General features: G+C 38.9%; 1 protein-coding gene across 1 annotated transcript in view; it reads right to left on the bottom strand.

Annotated features, from left to right (window-relative positions):
* Positions 1 to 540: 540 nt before the first annotated feature.
* The window catches only part of LOC126416521 (piggyBac transposable element-derived protein 4-like), a 42,951-nt gene continuing 28,406 nt past the window's right edge, over positions 541 to 15,085 (bottom strand). Inside the window, exons 2-4 of the mRNA XM_050084266.1 lie at positions 13,028 to 13,248; positions 2,260 to 2,402; positions 541 to 2,156 (exon numbers count right to left, since the gene is read on the bottom strand). Coding sequence (XP_049940223.1) covers positions 541 to 2,156; positions 2,260 to 2,402; positions 13,028 to 13,248 — 1,980 coding nt within the window. The remainder of the gene's footprint in view (positions 2,157 to 2,259; positions 2,403 to 13,027; positions 13,249 to 15,085) is intronic.

Below are 15,085 nucleotides of genomic sequence, written 5' to 3'. Positions count from 1 at the left end.
GGGACAAAAGAGACAGATGGGTGAAGACTGAACCGTCACCCTCCAAGTGCCGTGCCAAACAAAGAAAGTTGATGAATGAAATTTTAAGAACCTGCTCCATCAAAATGCTTTTGCTTTAATGACTGCCACCCCAATTCACATGCGATATCTGTGGCATGCACTTTCCTGTTTGCCAATAATACAAAATGAGCTGCCCTTCTTTGAACTTTTAACACTCTCTGTACCAGGCCTATTTTATGCACCCGTCCCTAGAAACCGGGCAATTTTACCAATATTAAAAAAATTACTGCATCAAATCTACTGTTTGGATTGTGGCAAATTTGGTACCATCTTGAAGCTGCACATTTCTACTTTAATTCTGAGTGAAAGAAACTACTTTACAATGCACAGCTTTAAGGTACAGTTATAGAAATCACTTAGATGTTTTAAGAATTTAGAAAAAGTCATACGAATAAGGGAATACAATTGTGATTTATTTTTAACCAAAATTGTGGCACTACATTACATGTTTCTGATAGTATACAGTATTACATATAAATTTCACACAGAATCATATTGTTTTTTAGTGTGGAAAATTTTAAAGCAAGGTTCCAGGCAGAGTGCAACGCCACACTGTTCACATTCGTATCGTGTCTCTTTGCGAGAAGCCTTGCCACTCTGTTTCTTGCTCCTGGAACTGCACACGTGACACACACGAGCAGCATACTTCTTAGTAGTTGCAGGTATGTGCTGCAAAAAATGTCTCTTTGTTAGCCGACCTACAGTTCCTTCATTTCTTGGAATGAATTCAAGTGTGTCGTCTTCAACAAGCTGAACTGCAAGCACTGTTATAAAGTCTGTTATTGTAATTTTCTTCCTGTGCACTGCATTGTACAGCCAAAATGCATTTGATACTCCCATAAGCAGCAAATGGAAATATAATTTTCGCCACCATTTCACAGTTCTGTGCTGGAACGGATTGTACTGCAGGCGTTGGTCTCCAATATCCACTCCAATTTTATTGAGGTTGTAATCAAGTACCTGAAGTGGTTTCAATACTACAGACCCATTTCTCTTAGTATGCGTACCAAATGTTGCTTGATGCCTTGTAGACAATGTATACACATCTCTCTTATCTTTCCACTTCATTGCCAATACATTATCTTTACGCCGAAAAGACATTTCGCCCTTTTTCAGCTTAGCAGATACTAAATCTTTAGGCAATCCTTTCCTGGATTTGTTCACAGTACCAACAGCTCCAGTGCCTTTCTCTGCCAGTTGCTGAAATAGCTCTGGACTGGAATAAAATCGATCTAAATACACAGTGTGGCCTTTGTTCAGCAAGCTGCTGTCAGACAACAATCGCAAAATAACCGCAGACGAAGAATTGTCAACAATATGCTTACCAGCATAAACTTCAAAATTTACAACATAGCCACTACTGGCTTCAGCAACAGCATATACTTTCAGTCCATACTTATGAGGCTTATTTTGCATGTAAACACGGAAACTCACACGACCTCGAAATGGGCAAATTCCTTCATCAATTGTCACTTTTTCTGAGGGACGATATGCCTGGATACATCGCTCCTTCAAATTATTATAATATGGCAAAACTTTGTAAAGTGGATGAAATCCATCTTCGCCTGGTTTTTTCTGATTTGAATTGTCAACAAGATGCAAGCATGACAGTATCTGAGTGAAACGCAAACGGCTCATGACATGGGGACAAAAGTTACAACTAAGAACAGGATTAGTGCTCCAATGGTCCGCAATTTTTGGCTTTTTCGAAACACACATGTGGAAAATAATACCCAAGAAACGCCTCATCTCACTTATAGTCACTGGCTTCCACGAACTCAAAACTGAATGGGGCTTCAGATTATTTCCTCTTCTTTTCTTCTGTATTGTCTGTGATGCATACAAATTTGTCTGTCTCTTGAGTTCATTTACGTCACTGTCAGTAAGGAACACTTTACTGCAATCCAGTACAGAACTCGACTCATCAATATCCACTAGTATCTGCCTGGGTGTCGTGTTGACAGGCAGAGGTCGGTAGGTGTCAACTGCAGTCCACTCACTGTCTTTCGGATACGGCACAGCTGCTGGATTTGAAGCAACACCTTCAACATCATTCTCGTCTTCATCTGAAGACAAACTGTCATCAATCTCGTCTTCTAAAAAGAATATCACATTATGTGTAACTACATACATCGTTTACACATGTTCAACAGATATGTGCGTACTGCACAATTACGTGGAAAATTCGGAAATACGTACCTTCAAACACACCATTGCATTCAGAATCGTCTGAATCACTCTCTACATTATCCAGAGTGTCGCTATGATTGATCAAATCCGCAATTTCTGCGTCTGATAAACCGCGCCGAAACATGATGACAAACAACTGAATGATATACAGACTGAGAACGCAAAGATAAGTTTTAACATGAATTACAGCGCTGCCGTGACATCTATGGACGCATTTTGTTAATAAACATCTGAAAAACGTATAGCGCTGGCCAAACCCGTAGAAATAACGTTGCAGTGTTTTGAATGAAATTAAATGTAGCGGCCCGTAAATTTTACGGGCTTGGTGATTTTCGCGCGATCCCAGGCCCGTAAATTTTACGGGCTTGGCGCTTAGAGTGTTAAATGATGTCTCCTGTCAGTCCTATCTGGTAAGGATCCCACACCATGCAGAATACTCCAAAAGAGGACTGACTAGTATAGTTGTAGATAGTCTCTTTAGTAATTCTAATCTTCTAAATGTTTTACTATTAAATCACAGTCTTTTGTTTGCTTTCCCACCGCATTATCTATGTGAGCATTCCAATTTAAGTTATTTGTAAATGTAATTCCTAAGTATTCAGTAGACTTCACAGCCTTTAGATCTGCGTGAATTATCATGTAACCAAAATTTAGTAGATGCCTTTTACTACGCATGCGGATGACATAACAATTTTTATTATTTAATGTCAGTTACCACTTTTTGCATCATATGGATAGGTAGCCTAAATCATTTTGCAGTTCATTTTGATCATCTGATCACTTTACAAGACAGTAAATGATTTGCAAGACTGTAAATGATAGCATCATCTAAGAGGACTGCTCAGATTCTCTCTTAAATTGTTAATGTAGATCGGCAACAGCAGGTGGTCTACAACACTTCCTTGAGGAATGTCAGATATCACTTCTGTTTTACTTGATGAATTTCCATCAATTACTATGAACTGTGACCTTTCTGACAGGAAACCACACATCCAGTTGCACAACTGAGACAATACGCCATAGGCACACAATATGATTAGAAAATGCTTGTGAGGAACTGTTTCAAAAAGTCTTCTGGAAATCTACAAATATGGAATCAATTTGAGATCCCCAGTCGACAGCACTTATTACTTTGTGTGACTAAAGAGCTAGCTGTGTTTTAAAAGGTCGATATTTCTGAATCTATCTTGGCTATTTATCAATGAATCATTATCTTTGAGATAATTCATAATATTCAGACACTATATATGTTCCAAAATCCTAATGCAAATCAACATTGGTGATATGAGTCTGTTATTTATCAGGTTACTCCTCTTTTCTTTCTTGAGCATTGGTGTGACCTGAGCAACTTTTCAGTCCCTAGGTATGGATCTTTATCAAATGAGCGGCTATATATGATTTCTAATGGAGCTATTGTATCAGTATTCTCTGAAAGAAACATAACTGCTTTATTACACTGAGGAGAGCTACTACTAAGTTACTCACAGTTGCAGTTGTTCTTGATTTGAATACTGCAATATTTACTTTGTTGTCTTTGGTGAAGAAATTTCAGAAATCTGTGTTTAGTAACCCTGCTTTAGTAGCACTGTCATCAGTAACATTACCACAGCTATTGCACAGTGAAGGTATTGGTTGTGTCTTGCCATTGGTGTACTACACATTCAACCTGAACCTCTTTGGATTTTCTTCCAGATTTCAAAACGAAGTTTCACTATGGAAACTATTAAACACATCTTGCACTGAAACCCACCCTAAGTTTCTAGCTTCAGTAAAACATCGCTAATCTTGGAGATTTTGCATTCTTTTAAATTTTGACATGCTTTTTTTCATTGCTTCTGCAGCTGAGTTTTGACATATTTTGTGCACCACCCTTTTAATTTATTTGGTATCCTTTCAGTTTATTTGGTATATATCTCTTAATTGATGTCAATACTATTTCTCTGAATTTAAACCAACTCTGGTCTACACTTACATAGTCAGACTTGAAGGAGTAGAGACTTAGCAGAGACCATCTCCTTGGAAGGCATCAAGTTAATTTTTATCTGCTTTCTCATTAAATGCCCTATTGTGTAGGGCTGAAAATTAATAGAGATAAGGCAAACAGAATGTGCAAAGTAAGTGGAAATTACTCGTCTCTTCCCCGATTACAGTGCAATAGAAGATACTACAAGATGTTGACAGATTGCCATATCTCGGTAGCTTTATATGTAATAATGAGGTCACAGATGCAGAAATCACCAGCAGAACTGGAAAATTGGTCCATATGTCAATTAGGTCTGTAATATGTCAACAAAGCTTTGACTGTACACCTTTATCGTTTTTATGTGTGAGACTTGGAAAATGTCAGTAAAATCAGCACACAGTCTCCATATTTTTCACCAACAATGCTAGAGATGAATTATGAAGATGTTAACCCAACCAAGTTACAAACGATGAAGTGCTGAGAATACGAGGTCTACACAGCCTGCACAAAATTATTGTTGAAAGAAGACTGAAGATTGCAGGTTATGTTCTACGCATGTAAGGTGGAAGAATCCCAAAATCAACACTGTTGTGGAAATCAATGGACAGATACAGATGTACAGGAAGACCTTTTAACACCTGGAACTTTTGCAATGAATCTTCAATGCATGGACACAAACTTGGAGGAAGGTGAGAACTTGGCAGCTGATCGAGTGAACTAGTGGAAACCAGTTCCTTGTATGGTACACAGTAAATCTGAGTAAGTTAGTAAGTAAGTAAGTAAGTAAGTGAGTAAAGTAAGTACAACTGGGGATTTTGCAAAACTGTTGGATGATCGATATTATTGTCTAGATTTGACACTGTTGGACTTCTACCTTTTCCTTGATGTGTAGTCTTCAAATTGTGAGTTTTATGAGAAAGCTGATAGGTACTTACCAACCAACCTTCCCTCACATGAACTGACGTTGTCTCTTTACAAATTCTACTGTGCTAACAATTATCTACTGAGAATCCTCGACTAGGTCTCCGCAGCTCAAATGAGCCAGTTTCTTTTAAATTTCTGTCTTTGGCTATAATTGTCTTCCAAGTATGGTGACACAACATCCTGTCATGAAACTTTTGCCTTTACACTTGTTTACTTTTCTGGACACTGCCTTTTTCTGCACTGTGCACTAAATACACTATGTGAGTAATGCCCAATCTCCAACAACCAATCGTGAACTGTAAACAGTTGTAAACTCTACCAGGGCACATAACAAACAATTAACATTTGTGTTTTAGTGTTCTAAGCTGTGAGGTCATCAGCGGACAAATAATTTAGTACCTATTCCTGGACAGCCGGAGTGGCCGTGCGGTTCTAGGCGCTACAGTCTGGAACCGAGTGACCGCTACGTTCGCAGGTTCGAATCCTGCCTCGGGCATGGATGTGTGTGATGTCCTTAGGTTAGTTAGGTTTAATTAGTTATAAGTTCTAGGCGACTGATGACCTCAGAAGTTAAGTCGCATAGTGCTCAGAGCCATTTGAACCTATTCCTGACGTGCTGTTGTTTGGAACAACAACTGATGTGATCCAAAATATTACTTTCTTTTATTATAGCTTCACTTTTATTTTGTCTAATGATTACCAATTTCAGTATCAAATTCCATCATCAAGCCACTATATGATCAGAAAGCATAGTGTATCGTTAAAATATTGTTTAATAAACAGATTACCATTATATCATCATTCCTTAAAGTAATGTCCAAAGTGGAAGGACAGATGATTAATTTTGAGTATATACAAAAGTCAGAGTACTGTACCGGATATGAAAGAGGGAAAACCAGAAGGGCAGTGAGAGACGGGTGCCTTCTATCACCTTACTTCCTTAATATGTTCATCAAGGAAGTAATAACAACAACAGGTAATTTCTGGAATATGCCAAGGAAATGTGATAGGACCATTACATTTACAATGTATATAAATGATCCAGTAGAAAGTGTCAGAGGCTCCTTAATATTGTTCACAGGTACTACACTTGTCCATCAGAAAGTAGCAACAACAGAAGGCAGCATCACTTTGCACAATGACCTGCAGAAGATTGGTGAATGATGCAGGCTCTGGCAGTTGACCCTGCACATAAATAAATGTAACATATCACACACACACACACACACACACACAGGAAAAGAAATCCAATACTGTACAACTACACTATTAATGACAAATTGCTGGAAACAGAATCTACCATAAAATATCTAGAAGTAACTATCCAGAGCAACCTTAAAGTGGAATGACCACATAAAACAGCAATAGAAAAGCAGATGCCAGACTAAGATTCACAGGAAGAATCTTAAGTGAATGTAAATTACCCCTGTGTCCTTAACCAGTAGGACTGACAGAAGAGAGAAAGAAGATCCAATGAAGTGCGGAGTGTTTTGTCACAGGATCATTTAGTCACTGTGAGATCATTACAGAGATGCTCAGCAACTCCAGTGGTAGATGCCATAAGAGAGCAGTTGTGCATCACGGAAAGATTTACTACCCAAATTTTGAGATAGTAATTTCCGAGAAGAGTCTGACAACATAATAGTTTCTCTCATATACAATTCACGAAATGATCACGAGAAGAAAATTTGAGAAGTTAGAGATAATACAGAAGCATACTGACAGTCATTCTTCCCAAGCACTGTTCACAAATGGAACAAGGCAGAGGGGATCAGTTGGTGGCATGAGACGTACCCCCTGCCATACACAGTTAGGTGGTTTTTGGAGCATGATGTCGATATGGAAACTTAATTGCATGCATATACACTGCAGATTGATGTCATCGCAATAGTAAATCAGAGTAGGAACTAAATAAAATATTTCAGGCCTTAAATCAAGAAGTGGTAAAAGTAAAGCTAAAAATGAATACAAAGAAGACAAAAGTTATGGCTACGGACAAGAAAGGAGGTGGAGGTAGAACTGACACAAGAACAGGCAATGAGCAACTCAAGAAAGGAACTGAAATTCAATATCTCAGTAGCATTTTGCAAGAAAACAATCAATATTTCAAGGCATTCAAGAAAAGAATAGCACAGGTGAAGAGTTCCTTCCAAAATAAGAAGAAACTGCAACTGAATAAACATATCAGCTTCCACATTAAGAAAATATTTGTAAAGACCTTTGTGTGGAGTGTTCTGACACACAGATGCAAAATCTGTACATTAGAAAAGCCAAAGGAAGCTCGCCTCAAACCTGCTGAAATGTGGTTCTGGAGGAGAAGTACAAGAACTAGCTGCATTGACAGAAAAATTAAAGGAAATAGGAGAGAAGAAAGAACCACTGAAAGTTATAGGCCAGGGCAAAGCAAAATACACTGGACACTTAACTGGAGACGATAATCTTTTAAAAAAATTTCTGAAGGCAAGATCGTAGGTAAGAAAACAAGGGGATGACTGAGAACATCCTACTTAAACAATATGATAAATGAATGGGATTTTCTTCACACATGGAAATGAAGACAACTGCTGGAGAGAGGAAGCTGTGGCTGCAGAGACAAGGTTTAACCTTTTGGAAGAGTAAGGACAAACTAATACAAAATATGAGTCTGCATGGTAGCTACATATGGAATAAATGACAACTTCTTGTGTGCATTCATCAAGTCACCTACCCCAGTAGGTGTCTTATCTACTAAAAGTAAATGTCACTGTTGTGCTTTCAATAGATGTGAACTGCACCCTGAAAATGGTATGTCTGGTTTGCAGTTGTACAGAAGCTTTTTATTTTGCAAAATGGTTCAAATGGCTCTAAGCACTATGGGACTTAACATCTGAGGTCATCAGTCCCCCAGACTTACAACTACTTAAACCTAACTAACCTAAGGACATCCCTGCCTGAGGCAGGATTCAAACCCGCGACCGTAGCAGCAGCACGGTTCCGGACTGAAGTGCCTAGAACCGCTTGAACACAGTGGTCAGCTTTTATTTTGCAAAGAAATTTGTGATAATAAGATGAACTGATGCTGGTACTTGCTACTGAAACCAGTAGTACTTAGACACAACAAAAATGTGACTACAGAATTAAGAATAATTTTTCCAAACAATGGAGTTTTTTTTTCAAAACAACACCACAATAGAGGAAACTTATTTTAAACTAAAGACACAAAAGAAAAAAAGAGAAACTGTAAAGATCTTGAGTCTCATTAGACTCTCTTGGGAGGAAAGTATAAGATATTTAATTGGTAAACTTGCAAGGCATACTTTTTTATGTTGTATAAACTACGAAACAGCATCGTCAACTAAAATTTACTTCCTCTGTCTTAATATACCTTCCTTCACTTACAGCTGCAGTGTGGAGACAGGGGTGAGGGTGGGAGCGGGGATGGGGGTGAGGGTGAGGGCGTACTGCTTTAAAATGGTGATTATTGTATTGATATTCTTAACAACAGATTTATATCTTTTGCTTATGAAAGTCTGCATGCGATGACAGCTGCACTAGTAATACCTTCACAGGGTCGTATTCAAGTTGCAAGGCTAGAACTATGCCAGCCATGACATGCTCCCAGCCTTTCCTCCTCGTGATCTGGTTGTAGCGTCGGGACTGCAGGGTGTCTAAGCTGATGTTCAGACCGTCAAGCCCTGCCCTCTGCAAGGCAACCAGCTGTCTTATCAACATGAGGCCATCGGTTGTCATTAAGACACTTTCGAGATATTTTATTTTCTTCAAGGCACCTGTGAAACAGCAAATTATTCTAATGAAACTGAAACAAATAATTTGTAACATTGCTGCTGCATATGAAACAAAACTCCAGTTGAAAAATTGAAAATACAAATTCCTTAAAAGTTAACTGTACATTTGCAATAATTCCAAGAGATATGAAGGGTTAATAAACTGAATTGAAGAATGCAAGTTAAGATAGCAATGAAAAAATAATTAGAGGCATAAGATCACCTACTGCAACAGGGAAATGGGAATCAATATGAACCATTACCCAGCTACTGTCAACTGATTCCATGTCTCCATGCACACTGTATAAACCACTGTGGGTTGTACGACAAAGTACATTGTTGTACCACACATTACGGTTTTTCCCCATTCAATGCTCATGTGGAGTGTGGGAAGAATGATTCTTTAAATGGTTCTGTGCATGCTGTAATTAATCTTGCCTTCATGGTCCCTATAGGAGTGATACATATGTGGTTATTGTATAATCCCTAAATACCTCGCTTAATACAGGTTCCTGAAATTTCATAAGTTGGGTTTTGTCATATATTTGGCGTCTATCTTCACTTGTCTGGCATTTCCAATTTTTAGTAGCTTCTTGATGCTCTCCCAAGCATCAAATAAATCTATGATCAATCATGCTACACTATTTTGTATACATTCAATGTCTGCCATTAGCCTTATTTGTTATGGGTCATACTTAAGCAATATTCTAGAATGGGCCACACAAGTATTTTGTAAGCAATGTCCTCTATAGACTGATTGCATTTTCCAGTATCTTACCAATGAATTGAAGTCTGCATTCTGCTTTGCCTACAAGTGAGTCTATGTCACCATTTCATTTCATCCAGATATTTGTATGAGTTGACCAATTAAAACTGTGATTATTTGATAATGTAGTCATAAAATACTGTCTTTTTTTTGTTTTGTGATGCGCTCCAATTTACATTTCTGAAAACTTAAACTCAGTTGCCTATCTTTGGACCAAATTGAAATGTTATAATCTGACTCAAATTTGTGCATATTTTTTTCAGGCAATAATTCATTATAGACAACTCTATCATCCAGGAAAAGTATGAGGTTCCTTATAATATCGTCTTCCAGAACATTAAGGTACAACATTAATGTAATGATATAAATTACTATAACTGTATAAATAAGTTTATAAGTGTGTAAAATACATTGAACAATTTGTTACAACAAAACATTGTACTGGTATACTCAGCAAGATGTTAAATCAGCAGATAGCTACATTTTATGTTCAACATTTTGTGTACAGCATATATGCTGGAAAGGATTTATACCCAAATTAAATAAATCTGAAGAAATGGTAGTGTGTGTCTGGAAAAAAAATCCATAAAAACTCATACAGTCCAATTTGTTATTATGTCACTGTTACTGAAATATAATACAAAGTAACTGAATTCGATGAACATTCTCAGAGTGCAATATGCCTCAGAGTGAAATGCACAGCAATGTCAACATTATTTTTCAAGGCTATGTTTGTGAAAATGGATGAAAGCAAACCACACATTTTGTTCTCAATCTGCGGAAGCATTATGCACTGTGAAACACTGTACTGCTGTTCTACATAAAAGCTGTCTCATTGCCAACATCTTTCCCCTGCTGGCGGTTCTACACTTCTCATCACTGATTCAACACGTTGTAAGATATTTTATGCTGTATGACACCACAGTCCAGTCTGGTTAGGACAGCATAAAAATAATATATGAATTTCAGTATTGAAACTGGAACAGCAGAACAGCTCTCATCACACTGGCTATCAAATCGAGGTTGGATTACAGCCATGGGTACATCATTTCATGCTACACAACTGTATGTCATATGTCAGAGTTCTTCAACTGTAGTGGCTGGCGACTGGTGGCTGGCGACTGGTGGCATACCCATCTCTTGGCATCCTGTGAACAGACGTTCTCCACAGGTGACAGATTTGAAGAAAATGCTGGATACGGCAACAGTGGAACACTCTCTGTATCGAAGTAGCTCAGTACAGCTCAGGTGATGTGTAGTCTTGCATTATCCTGTTAAAAGATAGCATCACGGAGCCCTTGAAAATAGGGCACAGCGATAGGCCTTAACAAAACACAAATGCAATGGCTGCTGTCCAAATTACTGGCTATGTGAACCAGAGGTTGTGACATGTATCCAGTTGCACCCCATGCCATCACATCACATGCTGGACCCGCATGAGAAGGACAGGTACAATCTGGCCAGGTCTGTTGGCATCAGAGCCTCCACACACAAGTACATCAATTGTGACGATGTTGCAGAACCGAGACTCATCTGATACGATGACATAGTGCCATTCCTGTGTCTGGCATTGTTGTCAGTTGCACCGCTGTCAGTTCAACTCTCTCTAGAGCTGCATTAAGGGCTTGACAGTCTGTGCTGCTCCAGATACCATCACATTGTCTGTGTGGATACTTGTCTCACTGTATACAAGCCCACTTCCTGATTAAATGTACACAACTTCACTGCAGGATCACGTACGCATGAGCGAACACTTGTCTGCCCTCTCAGGTGCTAGTTGGGTGGCACTACTGAGGCCCTCAAGGCATTTAGCATGGCCCTCCTGAACCTACCAATTCTATGTTCGCACAAAATGAGATTCTGAGCAATGCAAGCAGCAATATAGTGAAACTGGAATGCTGATAAACATTTCTCCTTCTTCCATTACGCTTAACACGGTCTTCGTGTAAACAACCAACACTGAAATAGAATTTCTGAATGAAAAACCTGCTTTCTTGCATACAGAATATGCATGGGAGTGCTGAAAAGTAATGCCTCTGAATTTTTTATTCTGTTCTCAATATCGGTCGAGGCATGACACGTCACGCATATTACTTGGTCAACTTTCCCACTTCACTGACTCGTGGCACACCCCCTCCCGCAAACAGATGGAGTCGCAATAGGCAGCCCACTCTGACCAGAGATTGTGAATATGTTTACGGTGCACTTCGAGGAAGAGGCCCTGATGTCATCCAAATGGAAATCCATCTTCTTCTTTTCTTCTTCTTCTTCTTCTGTTATGTGGTTAACACACTTGTCATCTGGCCTCATGAAAGAGACAAACTCCACACGCCACAAAATCAAATTCACTATGGAGACCAAAGAAGATGGAAGACTACCATTCCTGGACATCATAGTCAGGAGAATAACGGACAGCACCCTGTGCCATAGCATGTATCTGACTCTAAAAAAAACATAAACGCAGTTCTCCCTATGGCACTGTGAATAATTTCAATAACAAAAACTGAGATGAATGTTGCAGCGTACATTTAATTTCCACTTTGGCTTTGCATTCAAGATCAGTCTTACCTGAGAGTGCAACATTACATCTTTGGTTAATTTAATTATATGTTCATTAGATTTTGTTTATAAGGCACGTTTTGCTGCCTAATGTTTCATCTCCAAATACTGGAAACAATCCATGGAGGAAGAGGAGTATGTAAGACATTGGTGGACCAGGTTGGAAGAATCTGTGAATTTCAATACTCTGTAGAAGAGCTCAATCATTTGAAAATAACTTTCAGACCTTGTGGCTATTCTAACAGATATACATAGGGCACTACGTTCTAAAATATTTGCATCTTTCAGTGAAAAACAAGCAACTAGAGGAAAAGTTCTCTTGCCATTTGCAAAAACAGTCGCATATGGCAACCGCCGAGTGCTATGAAGAGAAGGTATTGACGCAGTGCTTAAACCAAACTGAAGACCACAACAGCAGCCATACTCAAGCAAATTGCTATGCAGTAGTTTCAGTGAATTTGACAATGATGTGGCTGCTTTCATGGTGGCCCAGTCATATTGTGGGGTAGGGAATGTCAGTGACTGGTCTGGATTTGTAGGTGACAGATGGATTTTTGGCAAAGCCTTGTATCAATACCTCCTTAATTATTGAGCTGAAAAACTGTAAAAAACATTCATACAGTAAAATCACACAAAAAAATTTCCTATTTCTGCAGGTATTGTGCCTTCTGTTTCTTTTTCATTACAAAAACATATTGATTCAAGTTTATAAAGTCACAACTATGTCACTGTCACATGTGTAACACACATTCTGGAACATGTTCCAGGAATGTCATGAAACAGACAGCTTTAAATACTTACTCTAGCTCATCTTTCAAGACTTGCATGCCAACAACAACACCATCTATCCAATCTGTTTTTATTTCACTTTCATGTAAAGATTTCTCGACAAAGGATGTCATCTGCCATGTAGGCAGTGCAAGAGGAAATTCCACACTCACATTTGGGTAATCAAGTGGATTCTGTGTCTTGTCAGAACCAAGTACAATCAACCCAATTTCATCTTTACCACTGGTAAATATCTGGAAACATATTAAATGGTAAAAATGAGTTTTGTTTATAACAAGTTGTATACCAATTGAAACATCACACACAGATACTCTTTATAAAATTATTTAATTGGATAGATAAAAAATCTACTCACCAAGCAGTGTCAGAACACACACATAAAAGACTGTTGTGATAGGCAAGTGTTTGGATCCAGTGACTCTTTCTTCAGGCTGAATGGTTGCAGGGGAAGCAAGAAGGGTGAAGGAAAAGGACTGGAGAGATCTAAGAAAAGGGGTAGATTTTGGGAATGTTACCCAGAACCATGGCTCATGGGTGACTTACCTTACAGGATGAGAAGGAGAGACTAATTGTTGGGGACTGCATCGGGCAAGATTCGGAAACCTGAGAGCTTAAAGGTGGAAGACAGGGTAATATGCAAGACAGAGATTACTACTAAAACTGTACATGAGATAATAAGAGTGAGAACCTAAGTGTATTGTATGCAACAGCTGTGAGAGGGGGCAGTGAAAATAGGCGGGAAAGACAATGAAAGATGTAGAAAGCTAAAACGGAGTGAAGCAAAGAGTAATTACAGTGAAGAAAAGCTGAGACAGGAGAAATTAACGTAAATTGAGGCGAGGTGGGTGGTGAGAACCAAGGACAAGTTGTAGTGCTAGTTCCCACCTGCGGAGTTCTGAGAAACTGGTGTCTGGCGAAGAATCCAGGTGGCATGTGTGGTGAAACAAGTGCCGAGGTCATGTATGCCATGTTGTAGAGCATGCTCTGCAACAGGATATTGTGAGTTTCCAGGATATACACTATGACTATGCCCATTTATCCTAACTGATAATTTGGTGGTAGTCATGCAGATGTAGAAAGCTGAACAGTGTTTACATAATAGCTGGTATATGACATGTGTCGTTTCTATTTCTCACCTGATCCCCAGTTCTGTGTGACTTTCCCAAAATCCACACCTTTCCCTGGAACACTCCAGGCCTTTTCCTTTACCTTTCTTCCTTCCCCTTCAATGCTTCTGTCTGGAAGAGCCACTGTCTTTTATGTGTATGTTCTGCTGCCGCTTGGTGAGTAGATTTTTTATCTATTCAATTAAATAATTTTATCAATAATTTATTGTTTTTGTTGTTATAGTTACTCTTTATAACCTACTTAAAATACATCACGTACCTTCCTCTCCACAATTCTTCGAACACATAGTTTTGCCTTTTGTAAAAAATCACTGCGTTTCTGTATAACATACTTGGAGTCAAAGTGTCCAACATCTATTACAATTATAAACAGAAGAAAGAAAGTCATTGTATTTATTGGCAGTATTACGCAAACAAATATTTTGAAAGAGTTCCAGTGGTATAAATTTACAATATCTTACAATTAAATATATACGTTTATTCTTTAAATCATTCAGGTGCGACCTACATGTCTGCTTTAGTTGGCAAAGACGGGGAAGCCATGTCAACTAGGCATCAAAGACCGGTCCTAAAAAACACAATGACAGAAATGCATATCGTAGGTCATGGCAGCCAAAAAATGGATGCTATGAGTGAAAGCCCAGGATTGTGCTTGGTGTATTGCTCCCTGCATTCTGCCTCCAGCAATAGCCGTCGCGGTCGAACAGAAAAGATGGTGACACCATATGTCATGCAGGTGCTGCCAGATCATTGATAGCCACAAAAAGGAGAGTGACACTCAAAACAGAACCTTGTGCAAGCCCCTTCTCCTGCAGGGGGGGATGCTAGAGGAGGCACCAACCTGTACCCAAAAAGTGTGACATGGAAGAATGTTCTGGATAAAAATCAGGAGTGGGCCATGGAGGCCCCACTCCTTTAAGGTGGCAAGGATGTTATGGCACCA

The sequence above is a fragment of the Schistocerca serialis genome, chromosome 8 (genome assembly GCF_023864345.2).
Source record: "Schistocerca serialis cubense isolate TAMUIC-IGC-003099 chromosome 8, iqSchSeri2.2, whole genome shotgun sequence".
In the NCBI taxonomy this organism is placed as follows: domain Eukaryota; kingdom Metazoa; phylum Arthropoda; class Insecta; order Orthoptera; family Acrididae; genus Schistocerca; species Schistocerca serialis.
Note: the sequence above shows the minus strand (reverse complement) of the source record. Positions and strands in the feature narration are given on the sequence as shown.